The 19,377-nt window shown below is 41.1% G+C and overlaps 1 protein-coding gene across 3 annotated transcripts in view; it reads left to right on the forward strand.

Moving 5' to 3' along the window:
* mbip (MAP3K12 binding inhibitory protein 1) overlaps positions 1 to 19,377 on the forward strand; it is a 39,466-nt gene that overhangs the window by 3,041 nt on the left and 17,048 nt on the right. Inside the window, exons 5-11 of one of the 3 annotated variants that reach the window (XR_013305341.1) lie at positions 147 to 212; positions 965 to 1,120; positions 1,201 to 1,298; positions 2,935 to 2,973; positions 3,078 to 3,217; positions 7,969 to 8,035; positions 12,738 to 12,833. Coding sequence is in view for 2 of the 3 variants with exons in the window: in XM_077621743.1 (XP_077477869.1) it covers positions 147 to 212; positions 965 to 1,120; positions 1,201 to 1,298; positions 2,935 to 2,973; positions 3,078 to 3,173 (455 nt within the window). In the remaining variant the exon portion in view is untranslated. Of the gene's footprint in view, positions 1 to 146; positions 213 to 964; positions 1,121 to 1,200; positions 1,299 to 2,934; positions 2,974 to 3,077; positions 7,115 to 7,968; positions 8,036 to 12,737; positions 12,834 to 19,377 lie in introns of those variants that run through there. The other 2 variants (XM_077621743.1, XM_077621742.1) reach the window with 2 other exon arrangements.

Here is a 19,377-nt window from a genome sequence, read left to right on the forward strand (position 1 = left end):
GCTGATTTCCAGCGGGCGAGAGGTCAAGCTGAACTGAGCCGCCGTAGCTGACGGCCTCCCAAAACGAAATGGCGGCCGTCGCGTTATTGTGTCTTTATTCATGTGATTTTTTTTTGTTGCTCACATTTGTTCTCCTTCTGCCTCAGAGGACAGCTGTGCCAGAACAGACGCCGTGTTCACGCCGTTCCCCGGATTTAAAAGCCACGTGAAAGGTGGGAACGGAACATCAGATATCAATGGTTGTACATTTACTACACGGAGAGAGGTTGCGCGCAATCACCAGGCCCAATTTTGTCCTGATATGAAAACAATTTGTCCCGTAGGATGGAATCAGAAAACCTTTATAGAAGGTGCGGGTGATATTTGACGTCAAAATAAGAAAGCAAAAAGGCACGTCCTTAACACAAATCAAGAAGTGAGCATTTACAAAATGCTCAGTTAGAAATTCAAGTATTTTTTAAGGAGGAGGATTGTTTTGAAAGTAGACTAATCATGTGGTATTTACCCATATGTCAGTTTGGTATTTACAATTGAGCTAGAAATGTGCATTGGAAATAATAACTATGAGCTTTAAAAAAAAGCCACTAGGAAAATTGATTAAATACTATGACATTTTCCAAAGCTAAAAACTACAAAGATGATAACCTGCATTCATCATGGTTCAATGCATAAATATTTTAATATAATTTTAACACATTAAAGATTAATACAAGAAAATTCTCTTTATAACATAGCATTTCCAGTTTTATTGTTTTTATTGAAAACTTTGCAGAATAAATTTTAAACATTTTTTAAAAATTCAGGTTATATCTATTATTAGTATTATATAGTATTTTGTCTATGATGAATCTCACCCCCTCCTTTTTTTAAACATTTTTGCCTTTAATAAAAAGCATCGACTGCACTAATGTAAGACCATTGGCAGCTCTACGGATTAAATGATTTTTCCAAATGTTGCTTCTAGTGACACGAGTAGTGAACGCGCACGGTCCTCAAACCCGCACCGGTGGCCAAGAAGAAACCGGGGATCAGGCACGAGTTCCGGCCGCGCACGGCTGCGGCAACGCGGCTATCGAGGAGCGACTCCACAACATCGAGTCGCACCTGAAACTCCCGACAGGTAAAGAAAGGGAACGGACACCCGTCCCAAATGCGACACCAATGGTAGCAGTTTGAATGATTTGTCCCATTTTCCCACAGCGGGCCCAGTTCCCGTGAGCGTCTACCACAGGCTGCAAAAACTGGAGGACCGAATTCTGCAGTTGGAAGGACTTTCGCCAGAATACTTCCTGTCCACGGTGAGGACAATGTCACCAGCCATTCTGTTTGAGCTGCATTTACATCTAACCCCATTAACTTATTTGCTGCCATTGATTCTAATCATCATTCCATCCATTTTAAATGGGAGAGGCTGGCAGTGAATATTTGCCATCAGCAGCTAGCTATAGGCAGGACACACTTGGTCGCCGGTATTTTGGTCGCCCCGACCGCGACAACGGGTGACCAAAAAGACCGGCGACAAAACAAGGTAAAACAACACGGTCTACGCATCAATAAAAGCCAACAATGGCCATGAGCAGTTTCACTGAGCCGACGTGTGAGTGTATAAGAGTTTGTATGTACATGCGTTGTCCCTTTAAGAAGCTACGTCAGTCAGGGTCTTGACAAGTTCTCCAACAAAAAACAATAAAAGTCCGGGAAATTTGGAGCTTTTCATTAGCCTAATAATTACTAGGGCATTAAGTATGACTAAATAGTAATTCGCAGTTTGTATTTAGGGAATTTGAGCAACGATTTAAATGGTAATTATCACTTACCTTCCGGGCGACCAAAAGACCGGCGACCAATCGACCGTGTACCGGACACACTGACCCAGTGGCCAGCCAATCGCAGGGCACAGGGAGACGGACAATCATTCACGCACACACTTTTACCTTGGGGCAATTTAGAGTGTTCAACCAGCCTACCCTCCATGGTTTTGGGATGTGGGAGGAAACATGAGCACCTGCAAAAAAAAAAAACACATGCAGGCGCAGGGAGAACATGCAAACTCCACACTTGAAGTTTGGAACTCACGGAGGATTGAACCCCTGATATCAGAAATTTACTAGAAATACATGAAGCCAACAAAAAATTAAGAATGGTCACTTTTACATCTAATATTTCCCACAGGGGGTTCGTCAGAAGTGTTTTACAACGGCCTTTTTCAAAGTACGTTGGAGTTAAGCCGCATCACGTCCCCTTATCTCCACGCCGCCGCCGTCGCTCTGCACAGCACAGCATGCCACGCTCTTCAGATGCTTTTGACTCGCGGCATGTTTGCGGGAGTGCAGATGTTGAGTGTTTCTGTATAAACTGATGGGGTCTTTTCTACTCAGAGTATTACTTTTTTTAAGGGGGAAAGAGTGAGAAAATGCCTTTTCGGAGAGGGGTTTCTGGAAAAAAAAACCTCCACTCGCGTGTCCCACAAAACTAACAGACTAATTATCTTTGCCATAATTACAAATAAAATATTCGGAAATATGTACTTGAATGAAAAAGATGACCATGTTGGCGACTTTGATTTGATTATACTTATATATAGTATATATATTGATCCTGGTCAATGTCATGTGGTTGCATCTTTTAGTGTAAAATTCTGGACTTGTCAAGACAATGTCCAGACTTAAATTCTATAGAGTATGATTTTTTTTTTTTACACATTCTAATAATCCACAATTTCATTTTGCTTTTGGCTATGAACAGATTGTTTTTTTAAAATTGTATTTCCCGTCTAAACCAATACATTGACATCGATAGACGACTAGTCCATTTGAACTGCAAGGGTAAATTTAAATTCACTGCAGATTAATTGGACATCTATCATTGTCAAAGGTACTGAAAGAGTTAAGAATGGCCCTCATGGAACTGTTTTTTGTGTATTTTGTTTTGTAGAACCTTGCACACAAGAAACCCAAGACGTCACCGGCACAGGTATGTTTATTTATTTATTCTTCAAAGCATTTTTAATGAGATTTTCTTGTGATTCCAGGTTGTTTTTAACAGGAGTTACTTATTTCTTCATTTTGCCCTTTTAGGCGTGCAGTATAACCGAGCTGGATGAAAAGATTAGCGCCATGAAAGCGGTGTTGCTGAAGAAGGCCAGCGAATTTGGGTCCGAGTACCCCCTTTGACCTGATCTGACACCACTACAAAGTTAGCTGTAAAACCCCATTGTGTAAGTAAAAGTAGATTTTGAGTTTAAAATATTTGACACGTGGTTCACTTTCCACTTTCAGTTTTTCTCTCACTGTTATTCATCGTCCGTGATTTGCCTCATAGACAAGCAAACAAATCAAACAACCTGCTAACTGTGCACGTGTGCGCGCATCACAGCCTGTACGCTAATTGGGAGGAAGCTGAGCGAGGGCACCTGATTTTGCCCGACTGCTGTGTTGCTGATGATCAGCGCTAATGGTTGTCATTATGACAAATGACCTGATTATGGCAAAACTTGTTTGCGAAACATCTCGCAGACCCAACATAGCGTCGCCGCTTAAGCGGGTCGCTATTGCGCTTCTTGTTAACGGCAGTTAACAACAATCAGTTAAAATGGGGAGGGGGGGCTGATAGTTAATCAATGTCAACTGTCTAGAAGTTGTGTTATTGAAAGAGAAATTTGACTTTTAAGCTTAGCAACCCTAATCTCGGGTCAACAGTTGTCAAAATCTTTCGCCTTTGCCCTTTACTGTAAGGTGTTTTATTCTGAGATGTTCTTTGTCTGTCATGTCAGTGCATTTTTCTCCTTGATTGGTGAAGTGACCTCCCCACAATAGATCCTGGCATCTTTTTGTCAGGATATTTTATTGTTAACACGGAAATGGGGGATTTCAGTTTTTCTTTTCTTTTTTTTTTTTGTCAATCCCGTTTCTTTCAGGTGTACCTCATTTTTGTTGGCTCGGGCCCTTGTGTGGACAAGGGGGCCGAAATGTGCAGGGGCCACTTGTGCTAGCGCAACGTTGACAAATGGATTTGGGGGTCTGTTCTCGGGAGGTTTGTATTGTTCCCCCGGAGCTTTTGTCTCAGTCGCAGCGCCCTCACGAGGGTTAATGAGGACAAATTGCTCCGAGGGTAACAAATGGATTATGCGGGGGGACAAAAGCCTGTATGCGACAGCCGGGATCCGCCCATCATGCGCCCATTCAGGCCGCCGTCTGCCTCAAGTGGCTCGCCAAATATCTCATTATCTTCATCCTGCCTGTTTTTAGTTCGCGTCGAGGGTTGCGGCCTCCCGCCGGGAACTTGGGTAAGCGGGCCGTACGCTGCGCCATTGTACGGCTGGTGAAAATGGCCTGCCGTGTTAAGTCAAAGCTAGCAATCAAGCACAGTTATTTGAGGATGCGAGAAATGGATCAATTTAACAGATATGCGCGTTTTTCAAATAAAATGCATGAATGTAAAATAAATGGGATGTAGTGTGATCAGGACTAAGTCATATTATTCCAGTTTTCAATTTTTGATTGGTTTATATTTTAGCTTGTAATTGGAAGCAAAACAGTGAAAAGTTCGACTATGAATACTATATAGTGTTATAACTGTTGACTTTTCTTTCAAATTAAATCTATGGATCTTGATTCATATATACAATGGTAATCATTTGCAACATCTACAGTTTTACAATATTTACAGTTTTTCCCCCCTTTTGAGAAAAATGTAAAATACATATTTTTTAATCTTTATTAACTCAACTTTGACTGGGTTGTTACTTAACCCACTGATGATTATCGATCAGATCGGCGTATCGTTAGACCCATAGTAGTGACACGATCTGATGTATCAGTCTTATTTTCAGTTTCATGACTAAAAAATCAATTTTGCACCAAAGTAAATGTCCTCTGAGGGCTGAGGTTCGCTTTTTAAGGCGCTCTCTTCTTTGACCATAGCTCAATGATGAAGTGGCTCGGGCATCCCACTCGAAGATGGCCCAGGCAAAACCCGCGACGTGCCAAAGCCACGAAGCTTCTCACATCTGCATCCCCCGAGCAAAGCTGCCCGATGCGGCCTGGGGGTAAACAAAAGAAAACGGACCTCAACAGCGCGATTTAGAAGTCGTCCGACGCATTTCATTTGAGGAGCGGACGCTTGCCTTTCAAAACAACTTTTTCTATTTCCATAAGCGTCGTGCCCGAGTGCGACTCCGAGGTTAGGTCCGCGTTTGTGCCCGGAACAAAGGGTCCACTTCCGCATTGACTCGGGACTAATTCCCACCTGTCAATCAGCCTCATGTCTCACTGAGTCTTTTGGGAATCTCGCTGAAAAGACACAGAGGTGTTCCTTGTCAGCGTACCCCCCCCTCTCTACCCCTTTTCCGCCCGTCTTTTGGGATTTTTTTTTCTATCCCCAGTGAGGTCGCCAGAGAGGATTCATATCTATTCATATCTCAGCAACTCTTAATGGGCTCCAAGCCCTCCAGAAAGAAAGCTCTTTCCTGTGACTAGTCAGCTCCAGTCTTTATTCAGCCGGTGGCTCGGTGTCAAAAAAAGACTGTTGCTCGTTTGAGCCCGCGAACAATGACGAACAAGGCTGAATCTCGAGCGGGGGGGAACAAAAGACAGAAAACAGGCTTTTCACTCGGCAGAACATTAGATTCTGACACATTTTGCCGTGGTGGTTTTTCCACCAGCAGCAGCAGCAGCAGCGGTAGCCCCTTTTCCTTCCCCATCACCATGAGTGCCGTGGCTCTGCTCTTTTTAAAGAGACCACCTGTTGGCAACAAGCCTGTTCTTCATTACAGACAGAGCCATTATCGCAGGGTGAGGAGCGCCACAGGCTAACTTTTTTAGCTTAACCCTGTTGAGGTTCCTTTCTGTCGCGGCTGGAAAAGCTGTTTTTTTTTCTTCTTCCTTTGACTGCGCCCTGTTGGTAATTTTCAGCAGGACGTGATTCATTTGGGAGCTTTTTCCTTACAAAATGATGCTTAACCCTTTGCAGGGCACTCATTTAACTCATTGGCTGCTACTGATGGCGCTAGACATCCAATTGATTTGGATTTGAGTCTGGCGGAAAATGATCGCCATCATTTTTGGTCATAATGATTGCATTTGATTAAAAGTAGTATTTTTCTTAATGGCCTGTGGCAAAATATGCAGATTTGATATCAAATAGGGGACCGCAAATATTTTAATGCTGTCTGCTATCGACCCCCGGGCCACAAGTTTGAGACCGATGACTAAAGATAATGTCATATTTTATCAGAGAGAATTACAGGGCTATTTGTTGGATATTTATTATTTCGCCAATGGCAAAAAATGTTTTCCACCAATGACAGCTTGTGCAAAGTGATTATCTGAAAGACTTCATAACTTTGACAGCACTTTTGTTACCCTCACTTTCTGTCAAGTGGCTTCTGGGGGCCCAGCGAGGGGGCTTTAGATTCACATTTTATAACCTCAAGATCAAATACATCCATCATGCCATCACTGTGGGAACACATGCTAGGATGGAGGTGCTCAAGTTGTTGCGGTGCACCTGTGGGCCCCCCCTCCCCCTCGTCCTGGTATTCCATATGATGTACGGAGGGACCGTCCTCCCGTGTGCCCCCCCCAACAAGTCAGCTGCTCCACGCCACCCGCCTCCAGGCTGTGTGGAGTTAAATGCTACAGTGGGGAAGCAGCGGGAGTGGAATTCAGGCAATTACAATCAAGTCGGGGTATAGTTAGAGCTCAGGCCCTGGCAGCACCTGAGCTGGATGCTGATGAGACCCTTTAGCCCCCACCCAAAACCTCCGACGCCATTCCTGCCCTTTGCCGCTCGTGTACCAACAGCCCCTTTACTGTACTTCATTTCCGAACGTTGACACATACGTACACGTTTGTGAATGTTACTTTTTTGTTTTGTTTCATGCAAGCACATTTCAGCTTCTGTGTTTTACCATCACATTTTGCTAGACATGTCCCAGATCTGATCATGTGACTGGATAAAGATTTATTAAAAAAAAAAAAAAGTATTAATTCATTGGTTGACGTAGATAGACGTATACAAATCAGGCTTCAGAACAGATTTTTTGTTTGTTTTAGAACTGAGTTAAATGTCATTAAACTTGTATAATGAGAATAAAAGCATTCCATTCACTATGCATTGATCCTTGGAGTCCTTTTTCATGTTGTTATTTCAGGGGTGAGTGATTACATCAAATGTAGACTTACTGTTTGTTACCTGTATTTTAGCCAGTCAAGGGTCGTAGTTTGTTTTGAACTTGTTTAATTTAAAAACAAAGTCCTACTAAGATAAGTTATTGAACTTTTTCATGTGACATGCAATATGTTGTTATGCACTTGTTTTTAAGTTTGAACTGTATTCATATTTCAATATTTCCATGGCTGCCAAAGACGACATGACATTAAGTATCTTCTATTGGATTGCTGTTGGTGTAATCTCCATTTTTCCCTCCACGTGAGAACCATCTCTACTGACTGGATTCTTTACATTAGAAAACATGCTGGTTCGATAGCAGGCTGCTCCTTTCAAGACCCTCATAGTGCTTGAGCCAAGTGCGGCGACGGCTAAGAGAGAAGGCGGGAGTCCCATCTCGCTTCCACTTCTCTTGGAAAAGATCTAAGAACAAGGGGCGGGGGGGGGTTAAGAGCGTTAGAGGCTCGCTACGACGTCTCCCTCCATATTCGTCGTAGATATTCCTGAACCGAGTCGCATAGGAAGCGTGTAGCACATAACAAGGCCAAGAGGACCATACCGCAAACAACTTTTGGAGGGGGGGGCGTCCATTGACCCTTGTCCGCTCAGAGTCAACTGATTGACTCCACAGAGACCGTGTTAAAGCGGATCTAGATGTACAATGTCCAGTAGGAGGTCTGTCAAAAGCACTGGTGCTTCAGAATGGAGCACTGACTCAACTCATGTACTTGGGTAAAAACATGCCGGATTGCTGGACTTTTTCAAAACTATTGTTGATATTCGTTCCAATTTTTGCAGGAAATGATCATGTTTCCGTGCCACTGACAGTGAGAGACATCTATCGCCGTCAACGGCAGTGAAAGAGGTAAAAAGCTGTACTCTAAACTATTGGTGCAGAAATTTTATTTTTATTGTACATAACATGTTAGCTCCAAATGAGTTAAACTATTTTTATTGAGGAAAATTAACATTGAAATATTGAATAAATATTTACTTTCAATATTAATAATGAAAATGACCACCCAATAGGGGCAGTGGTTATTCCACTTGGTGTGAGCATTATTCCCGCTGTCCCTTTGAGGATTAGCGGCTTGAAAAATGAGTTAAGAGTCTTTATGATTTTTTAAATTAAAAATATATATATTTTAAAGTATGCCGTGGCGATAAAATGTGAGGAAAAGCTAATCATTTAGCAGGAATATCCATAGGGCAAGATGTCATGGGGCGCCAATAAGATATCAAATAGATAATTCTGACAGGGTAGGGCAGGTTTTGCTAGCTTGGCTCTTCTAAACAAAGACATGGAAGGGATTTCTTTTTTTATGTCTTTTAAATAACCGTGCACAAAGAGCAGCAGGCTTTTTGAACATTTCCTTAGCCAATTTTGCTTTTTACTCAAACCCAGTTGTTGGCAATGAAACAAATGAGCTGCCAAAGTACTATATTCATCACTTACATAGTGAAGTGGAATTAATGTGTGAGCCGATTGACATTTTCTTAACAAAAATCCCAGAAAAAAACAAAAATATTCTGGAGCCCTTGATGTCATTCAATTTAAAAACATATCTACAACCCTTGCCAAAGATAAATTTGACACTCCTCATTTAGTGTTTCTCTTTCGACACCGGAAATGCCCTCTTTACTGGAATTCAAGCTTAATCCAACCGTACTAATCCTAATTTTAGAGGAATCAGCCATAGTGGGTTTGCTTCTACCCAAAAGGGAAGGAAAACAAAACAAAACAAGGATGTCCCCCTCCTCGGCAGTTTCTATGACATAAATGTTGTCTTTTGATTCTTCGGCAGCTCCCGGGATTGTCTATTTGAAATTATTCCATTTGAGAAAAAGAAAATGGATTGCACTGATCCTGTTTTGTTCCGGGGGTGGGGGTTACTTGAATGTCGGGGGGGGGTATTATCCCGAGCTGACACCGGTGGCGAAGAGGCAATCACAGTGGCCCTCGCTCCCGACAAAAACACTCCATCTGCAAGGAGAGGAGGAAATCACACCACAATGATGGCCGTCTCGCCGTGGCTCTACGATGGCAGCTGGGCCCCGAGCGTCGTCGCCCGGTTGCGCACAAAAGGCCGAGCCCTGCACCTGGTGTCGTGCAAAAGCAGGCGTTATTGGGAAGACTAGCACGTATCCATCCGTTGACGATGGCAAATGCCAAAAGTAGGATCATTTGAACAGCGCCAGCCCTCCCAGTTCAAATTGGTCGATTGTCTTTTGCCATCAATAGAAGCCTTAGGAGAGAAGAGCAGGGTTAGTTGTAAGCTAGATTGTTTTAATACTTACCAGTTTTGATTGATAATTTCAAACTAGCCAGTGGCTTGCTAGTTGTTAGTTTAGTTTTTAGCCAAAAACACGAGTTCCGAGTTGGTTGTCACTCTATCGACATTTCAAATCATTTTTATTGTTTCAGTAGAGTGAACAGTATTTATTATTATTTCAGCTCTTAGTTGTCTACATTGTATGAATAGAATTTGGAAAATAATGAAATAATCTAAAGAAAAAAAAACACAATATGCAGGCTTTTTTTCTTTTTTACAGACTCAATTACGTGCTGAATGAATTTGAAGGCGTACCTGAATGCGACAAGTTTTTGTATTGACACCAAAAGTGGAACAACTAATGTGTTCTATTGAATCATAATTGAAAACCAAAATTCTTGCTAATATTCCTCAACGATAAAATAATGCAGTTCAAGACAATCCCATTTTTTAAAGAAGTGACAGCCAACCCCGTTCTCCCCAATTCAACGGCGTCCCCTCTTTCGTGCCCGTCCCCCTTCCAACCCTCGCTATTAGCAAACAGACAAGAGCCCAGCTGACACCACTCTCAAAATGCGCCGTGCAGACGGAGCACTGTGATTACAGAGCAATTCTGAGGAGAACCCCGCCTCACTTCCACACACACCTTCCACCACCAACTCACCTATCTCTGAAATAGATGTTAATCTCCCGCCCCTGCGCACCCGCGACCGCTATGAATAATCAATAGGCCGCCATTTTCTTCCACACAGCAGGTCATTTCTCAAGAGTGCTACTCTAGCAGATTACAACCCCCTGAATGGCATTTCAGCTTTGTGCCAGGCGTATGTGGGAGTGGACGTCTGTATATGTACAGTTAAGCCCCAAATTGCTTGTTGTTATTATGTGCCAGACCAGATAAATCCACATTCTCGGGGCTTTCCCCGACTTGAAAACAGTGTTTGCGAGCACCACGCTAAATTTGGGGTGGTCAATTCAACCCACATAGATGGTTACCCCTAGTGACATGAAATTTCAAGAAGCCACAAAACGTTTTGACATTTTGGGTTAAACTGGTAGAACCCTGGAGAGTTAAAAAGAAAAGCAGTTTCACTCAGCAACATGAAATCTGGTAGGCATGTCGACCATGAAAGGACCCTCACAAAAAAGTAGCCAGCAGTCCCTCCTGTTTGTTTCCAGTAAAGCATGAATGGGAAGTGGATTTTCACTCCCCCTACCAGAGAAAAATCCCTATTCCATCGTAATCCCTGGGCCTGAGTCAAACCATTAATCCCATCATGTCCTTCTCCTGCAGATTGACTCTGTATCCCAGTCAAATTTACTTGACTTATTTTTTAACTTCCACTTTTAATTCATCATTAGGAAAAGATAGGAATCATTCTTGGCGATTATTTGATTCCTGTTGAAAAAAACGTTGATTGGATTGGATAACTTTATTCATCCCATATTCGGGAAATTTCATTGTGACAGTAGCAAGAAAAGGCATAGTTATAAATTAGACAGTACAGTCAAAAGCCGCAACTTTTGCTGCGTATTTTAACAGCTAGTCCCGTGTGTGTGACAGCATAGGCATGGCTGAATGATTCCAAAAAAAGAAGTAGCCGAAAGAAACCAGGCTAACAGAACAAGGAAAGTTGTAAAAACATTAAAGTAAAAAGTATAAAGTACAAAGTAAAGTAAAAAGGGATGTATTAAGAAATATTAAAATGTAATTTAAAAAAAAAAGAGCATGTAAATATATTATTTATACATACATAGTTTCAAATGAGAAGATTTTCAGATGGTGATGTACCTTGAGATTTTTTCAGTGCAAAAAAGTGTGCCGCAGCTCAAAAAAAGGTTGCTAGACAACTGATATAATTTTAAAAGAAAAAGGACTCTTGTGCGCCCCAAGTCGATTCTGGAGTCTGCAGTCGCCTACATTGCCTATAGCAAAAACCGGCCCTGACGAGAAGAGTTGGTGGCAAACATTCCCTGCCTGATCCTCCCAGTTCACAATGATTGGACGTCTATCGCCGTCTAGGGTAGTCAGATGTGGAATAAGACTGGTGAAAGCTTCCACTCACACACTCACACAGCAGGAAAAGACCCAACTTGATCTGTGGCAGGGGCACAAATCAATCTCCCGTCCCTTTAGTTTAATCCACGACGCCCCTCGACAGATCCTGACACTAATAAGGTATTGAGCAGGTGAGGCCAGAAGGATGACAAGAGGAGAAGCCTGCCATCTACAAGGAGGGGGCTGGGGGGCTTTTTGGGCATTGGCACAAATCCAGTGCAATTACCATGGTGCGAGAAGAAGAAGTAGCAGCGAGAAGAAGAGAAGGAGGGGGGGAGAGAAAAAATCGATCCCATCTGCGGTATGATGGTTAATTAAAGCAGCTCTCGAGCGGGGGGCTGCGGACGAGAGGCTCTGTCGGGGCCGGGGGCTCCTGCCTGCGTGCCCGCCTGGAGGCGCAGCTTTGATTACTAGCGCAGAATGGAACTGTTCTCAGCCATGAAAGCCGATGGAGGGGAGGGGGTTGCACGTGCAAAAGAGGAGCCGGGAGGGGCATGGCCCGGCCCCCCACTCCCACTTGAACATACGTCGGAAGAGAGTGCAAACACTGAAGATAAACGCTAATGAATTGTCACGGGGAGTTCAGCAACAAGTTGAACTTAAAGGAGATAAGCAGAAAGGCCATCTTGACTCGACAGCAATCCAATATGAGGGCATTTTAGGGCCCACTTTTCAATTAGGTCATGCCAGAAAATTTGTGGATTTGAATGTGGGAGGGAAAATGTATTAAGTTTTAGTTGCAATTAAGGGACATTGGTACCAAAAGGTAAAAATGACTTTTTGAGACTTGCATATTTTTATCAAGTGATGAAATAGTGCTTGGTGACTTTCGCTTTTTGTTAACATGAAGTAGAATGTACAAAATACAGCTTGAAGTTGTGATAAATAACAGTGAACTAACTGGTAGTTGCTGAAAAAAGAGCTTGTAGTTTTGGAATGCAAAATGCAAAACTGACTTGTACTATCTTGGAGTTGGAGTATGTACATTTTAGTTAATAACAAACCTAAAAGATTTTTTTGATTTCCATATATGTATGGAAATCAAATCTTAGTTTGTCATGGTATGATATTATGATCACGAAACAAAAAGATTTTGTCTTGCATGTATATAATGCAAACCTTTGCAAGTTACTCAGCATAGAATATGATTTTTGCCCTGTCTTGTTAAATGTTTTTAAGGTGTACATTTGTAATTTATTCTTTTTTTTTTTTCAATTTTGTCTTCCTTAATCCAGATGGGTACTAAAATTTGAACCTCCTGGGCCTCCTCAGTTTTGCTCTTCACCACAGCTCCATCTCCTGGAGGTTATCTGTGACCATTTGGACCTAATGTAAGTGAATTTACCTTTGAAAACCACCCTACACATTTATCTACATATGCACGACTCCTTCTTAGTATAGCTTCTTCTTAATGCTTATTAGAGAAATTGTCTTCATGCGTGTGTGAAACAAATGTGAATGGAAAACTCTCTAAGTTAAGAAATATTTTAAAAAGATGAAACAATTGACATCTCCTAGGATTCGTAAAAATATCAAACAAATAAATAATACATAAAATATATTAAATTTATCCGTCTCATCAAAAATAAAACTACAATGTTGAGGCTAGCGCTAATAGCCATTAGCCCTAAATATATTAGACACTATGGCGGAAATTTTTAAGGATTAGTCGGCAAGGTAAATTTGATTTTATGTTTTCTTTGTAGATGTTGTGACCTATTTTTTTAAAGTTAGGTTTCTGACTGCCTCAGAGAACACAAGTGGGACTTTTGGTATCTGGCTCCCCCAAGTGGCAAGCCTCTGCATATGAATAACGAAAACAAAAATTACAGAAATCTGAGAAAATACACAAAAACAATAAATATTTATAAATGACTACTAAAATACAAAGAACATTGTAAATGACTGTAAATCAAGCTTTCTCTGTAGTACTGTAGTTTAAGCCATGAAGTCATTTTTATCCCCATCTGGACGTACACGGCAAACACGGCTATGCGGGTAAATGATTGACATGTGAACACACACACACGCATTCCTACATTGGTGGGCCGTGTCCGACAAACAGACAAACAAGCCCGGCTAGGGGAGTGACTCCTTCTTGTGTCAATCTGCCGTTAACGATTTGCACACTATTTGGGCCTCCTTTGTGCTGTTATCAGTTGTTTTTCTTCTCCGGTGTCTTGAGGAAGCTTTGAAGTGGCACACCCTCAAATTTCAATGAACCCTCTGCAGATTTTGCTGCAGAGTCACTCACTGGACAAGGAAATGAGATATGATAGTTGAGGTATTTGATAATATAATTGCATTTTTTGGGGGGAGGGCTTACTTATCATGTGCCCCCAAAACAGATTGCACCCTGGGCAGTCGCCCACATTGCTCGGAGCCAAACCTGCCCCTGTTCTGTGCCAGCCTCTCCCAGTTCAGATGGATTGGACGTCGATTGCCGTTTGTGACATTTCCTTTAACTTCCATGTAAAAGCAGGTTGTCTCTATAGCTCCGTTTCAATTCGTGGTGGATTAGCGAGTAGATTGGGTCCGGATTATAGGTCCATTGGGACCATCTGGTTTGAAAAAAAAGCAAATGTAGGAGCTCATCGAGAGCAGGGTGGCTCACGAAAATAGGCTCAGTCAAAAATGAGGGCGAAATCGGGGGTGCCCCCCGCCACGCTAAGTAAATACGAGCCTAATGGCCTCTGATTAATTCTCCTGGGTTCTGGCGGGAGAAAGACGCGTAATGACCCGCGTCTCGGCGACGGCGCTTCTCCTTTCTCGTCTTGCTCCGGTTTGCGCCTTGCTTTTTGATTAGGAATTAAATAGGGATTGCAAATGGCGTCCCCCCCTTATGATTGCCATATTTGATTAGGAAATGTCATTGTGGATGTTGCGCCTTTCCTTTCTTTTTTTTTTGCTTCGGTTTGGGGTTTATAAATATATATTTCTTGAGCCTAGGTGGAGCTTGTGCAAGGGACACAATGGCTGCAACGACGTGAAACTTGCGCTAATCAAACATATTCTTCTGGAGAACATACCCCACTCTCCCCCCACCCCCCGCGTCCTCAACCGACATCAACATTATTCTTCTGACTTTTCTTTTTTGAGGCACAATCACAAGAGATGAGGTCATAGAAAGTTTTTTTTTTAATTTGATCATTATTTTCCAGTTACTATTCTCTTCTTTTGTTTCATTACATTTATTGTGTTATTTGATTTCTGATCTGATTTGTTATCTGATCTTTCTGCTATTCTATTTTTTTCTTCTTCTTCGTCTTTATCCTTTTACGCATTTGTTAAGGATCTTACCATATTCCTGATAACTTTAATTATTCATATTTGGATTTTATCTAGTCTGTTAACAGATTTTCCTCAAATTGTTCTTGGATAATTTGTTTGTACCGTTTTTAGATTACTACACAGTTTTCCTATTAGATCCTTGTCCTACATTTTTTTTTAAATATATATTTTTAATCTTATATACACATCTCCCATTACTAGAAATGTAATTTTATCATTTATTATTGCAATAATATTTTTTCACTTACTAGTTTGATTTTTGATTCATTTTCTCTGACTGTTTTCTAAATTTAGCTGCACATTATTTGACTTGTTTCTTATTGAATCATTATTTTTATCATGCATATTCATTTTATTTTCTTATTATTTCACAACACAAAATTTCACCATTTTCCCTTTTCATTCTCATCCATTTCCTATCATTTTATGAACATTTTCATTTGTTTTTATTTTGATGATTTTGCTAAATGATTTATATGGTAGTTTTGCATCTTCTATCATAGTTATTTACATTCAATAGCTGATTTTCCATCTCACGAGTTCAAATGGGTTGCACGTCTATGGCCTTCAATGGTAGCCTTTAAGTTACAGCTTGATTAAATTCGCTGATCAGTCGGTCGGACCAAAGTCCGCACCATTGTCGCACAAAACCTGCAATGACGGGTTTTTGATTACAATTGTTCATCAACAAAATGAACACGCGGTCCAAAAGTGTTTTCTTTTACCGTCCATAATATTCCACTCTATATTCCTTCTTTTTTTTTGCATTAGAAGGTTTGAAGCCTTGATGAGCAACGGCGTTGTCCGCGGACGCCGCACGGGCTACTCGTCGGTACGCTGAGGGAAATATGTGCGACAATGGCGCGTGTCCATCAGCACGCACTTAATGCCTGCCACAGGGTCAACTCGCATGTATACAAAGGAGAATTGATTTCTTTGAAGACAAAAATTCCCACCAAGGACACTATTTTGTCCCGAGATGGCAGAGAGGGGAGAAAAGAGATGAAAATATACGGAGATGAAAAGCGCCACTGTGTCAGTGTGGTGGGCTTCGAGGTGGTGAAAAGGGAGGCTTGGGGGCCAAGGTTGCCAACCCGCCCCCTCCTCTTTTTCCCTTGGTCCTTTTGTGGTCTTCTCATTGGTGCATTGCTCACCGGGAGAGGTGAATGTGTCAACTTGCTGGCCTTCTGGCCTGCAGGGGCGGAGTATTTAACTGATTCTCTACCGTGAATGGACGGAAAAACTTGCCAAGGAAATGGAAATGGAAGCGCTTTGGGCGGAGTTGGAATAAAACTAGGAAAGGTGTTTTTTAATACAGATTATCATGATTCTCGTATCGATTCAAAATCCCTCTGGATTTATCTTAACGTGTGTTTTTGGTAGAAATAAACAATAGGTGGCTACACTTGCTGGTAGCAAAATATAAAGTATTTCTTGTTACTTTTGCCCCAAATTGACCTCTTTAACGTCAGTTTAGTTTCTGTCAAAACTACATTTTTTTGCATCAAATTTCCGTTGTTGCGCGAAGCTTTAATTTCCGAATTAGTTAACTTAACTCAAACCGATATTACTGAAAATGAATCACGGTTTCATTTCTCTGAGTGAAAAATATATGAAGTGATGAATGGCGCTACAGAACCTTTAATAAGATTTCCAATTCTATAAATGTACTCACCATTGAAGTTGGAGCTAATGTTGAAGGTGAATGCACTCCACAACTTCAAAGAGCATCTTCAGCACTCTCTCGCCCTTACCTATATTTTTTGTTTCATTGTTCTTTTCTTACCGCACTAGTGATTCATTTTTGTCATAATGAAGGACCAAAGCTTCCTTCTTTCTTCTCCGCGTCGTGTTTTTTAAGTGAGGTACTTTTATCGCACATTATGAACTTTTTTTAGTGTTTGCCTGGGGAAAACAAAGTTGTATATTTTCCTCTATTTAGAAATCAATGGTTCCGTATTTTCACGACTATAAGGCGCACCGCATTCTAAGGCGCACCTTCAATGAATGACACATTTTAATTTTGTTTCCATATATAAAGCACACTGGATTATAAGGCGCCCTGTCTATTTTGGAGAAAATTTAAGACTTAAGTGCGCCTTATAGTCGTGAAAATATGATATATATATATATATATATATATATATATATATATATATATATATATATATTCTCGTATCGTATCAGAAGCAACCTTTACACATTTTCTGGTAGGAAATATACAATAGGTGGACGTAGTTCCACTCCCATCCACTAATTAGCAGCGCGCAGCAACCATGCCTCGCAATCACCTGAAATAACACCACCAGGAATTGAACCCTCGATCTCAGAAACACTCTTCACCATGTGTATTGTAAATAATAAATTAATATTTGAATTAAAATAGAACTATAATAACACTGCAAATAATACCAAATTATAATATTCTTGCATAAATTCTCATTTAAAAAAAAGTAATTATGATTAACTCATTCTACCCCTTATGAGAAGAATCTTTTCACATGTTGAAGAACACATAGACACACATTACACCCACTAGCACCGAGCCGACCCTCCCTCAGTGAGAGTATCTATAAACAAAATCAGGGGGTACAGTAAGGCTTCTAATCAAGACAATCAGAGCTGTTTTCAGAGGTGTAGCGATTGGTCTCATCTCCATCTCAGCTTTAATTACTTGATGCTGGAGGTGGTTCGGGGGGCTTGTGATTGTGCCTTATCACCTATCCGGGGGAAGAAAAGGCTGGCCAATTACCTTGTTTGGATGCTAATGATTGCGTTTCATTAGTGTCCGCTCTCAGCCCCAGCTAAACCAATCAATATGCCATCATTTCAATTATTTGGAATTAGGAAAATTGCCTTCTAAAATGGGGACGTGGCGCATATCATCACGCCGTTTTCATTCTCATAATGGTTTTAATTGTTAGCGTTGCGTGCTGCGGATTCGTCATCTAATTGCATTGTCTGCGTGACGCGCTATAGCGCAAGACGATACACCCGCCCGTGCGCAACACTCGCCGTATTTGAACAGGGATGTCTCATATGGGTCCAATAGGCTCCAGCACCCCTGCAAACCTTTTCAAATACGTTTAGTTTCTGAGGGTGGCGCCAAATTTTGGGAACATGTTGGTTCAGCTGTTATTGGAGACATTCAGCTCTGTAAATTGAAGCAAAGATGAACACGTAAAGAGTGCCATCATTGACTAAAACAAAAGTGTAGCATGCAGACTGTGTGGATTTCTTGAGTGACGACTTTGAGCAGCTCTCCAACATCTTCTCCATTGAGAGGGAGGTCAAGTGTGCCCCCTCAACAAACGCGTGCACTTGCAGACAGCCTCATCTCAGGATGAAGAGGGTCGCTATCCCCAAATGTTTCCCACTTTACTAAATGCAACAATAATAATAAACAGCATGGTGTAAATATCCGGCAATCCTTTCACACACAACATACATTTTTTTGTCCACCTACAGTTGGCATGAATAGATGTCAATTGGTGTAAAAATGAAGCAGGGAAATGTAATAATAATCAATAATTTAAATGATTTGCCTAACGTCAGCTTCTTCCTTCTATTTTGAATGTTTTTTGCATGCTTGTTATTCATTTTAATACATTGTTTCAATTTTAGCATTTTTCACATCTTTTATACAAAATTAGGTACGTTAAATGCTTTCAAAAGGTTTAGATCACATGCGTCAAAGTGGCGGCCCGGGGGCCAAATGTGGCCCGCTGCATCATTTTGTGTGGCCCGGGAAAGTAAATCATGAGTGCCGACTTTCTGTTTTAGGATCAAATTAAAATGAAGAGTATAGATGTATTTTAAATTTCCTGATTTCCCCCTTTTAAATCAATAATTGTAATTTTTTAATCCATTTTTTTCTTTGTTTTTAGTTCAAAAATCATTTTGTAAAATCTAAAAATATATATAAAAAAGCTCAAAGAAACATTGTTTTAAATCTATAAAAAAACTGAATATTCAGGGCTTTTAATCCAGTTATTTTAATCCATTTATAGAAAAAAAACAAATCTAAATATTATATCTAAAATGGTCCGGCCCATGTAAAATCAAGTTGACGTTAAAGCGGCCCGCTAACCAACCCGAGTCTGACAGCCTTGGTTTAGCTGGTCGTTTTTTTTAGAGCACCGTGGAACAAATGAAAGAATTTACATATAAAATATTGCTCTATTTACGAAAAATCCAAGTTACAAAACAAGTTCTGGAACCAATTAATTTCGTAAGGAGATCCACAACTGTACAAGTGAAAGGTAAATCATATTAATGAAAAGAAAAAAAAAAAACCTCTCCAAATCACCACGGTAGAAACGTGATTACAGCAAGCTGTCTGTGGCTTCTGTGTGGCTGACGAGCGAGTAGAGAGAAGGACGATTGCGAGAAAGCGTGTCGACGACAGACTCGGAACCAAGGCTGAGAGTGTTTAGACGTGGAAATTAAAAGAAAAAGACAAAGTGCACTCGCCTGACAAAAGCCTTGCGCCTTGGCAAACCTTCAATATCCACCACCTTCCTCTTCAAACCTTCTTTTTCTGATTCAAATGAATCAGGCCGTGACATTTTTGCAACTCGTCAG

This window comes from Stigmatopora argus, chromosome 15, assembly GCF_051989625.1.
Source record: "Stigmatopora argus isolate UIUO_Sarg chromosome 15, RoL_Sarg_1.0, whole genome shotgun sequence".
Classification (NCBI taxonomy): Eukaryota; Metazoa; Chordata; class Actinopteri; order Syngnathiformes; family Syngnathidae; genus Stigmatopora; species Stigmatopora argus.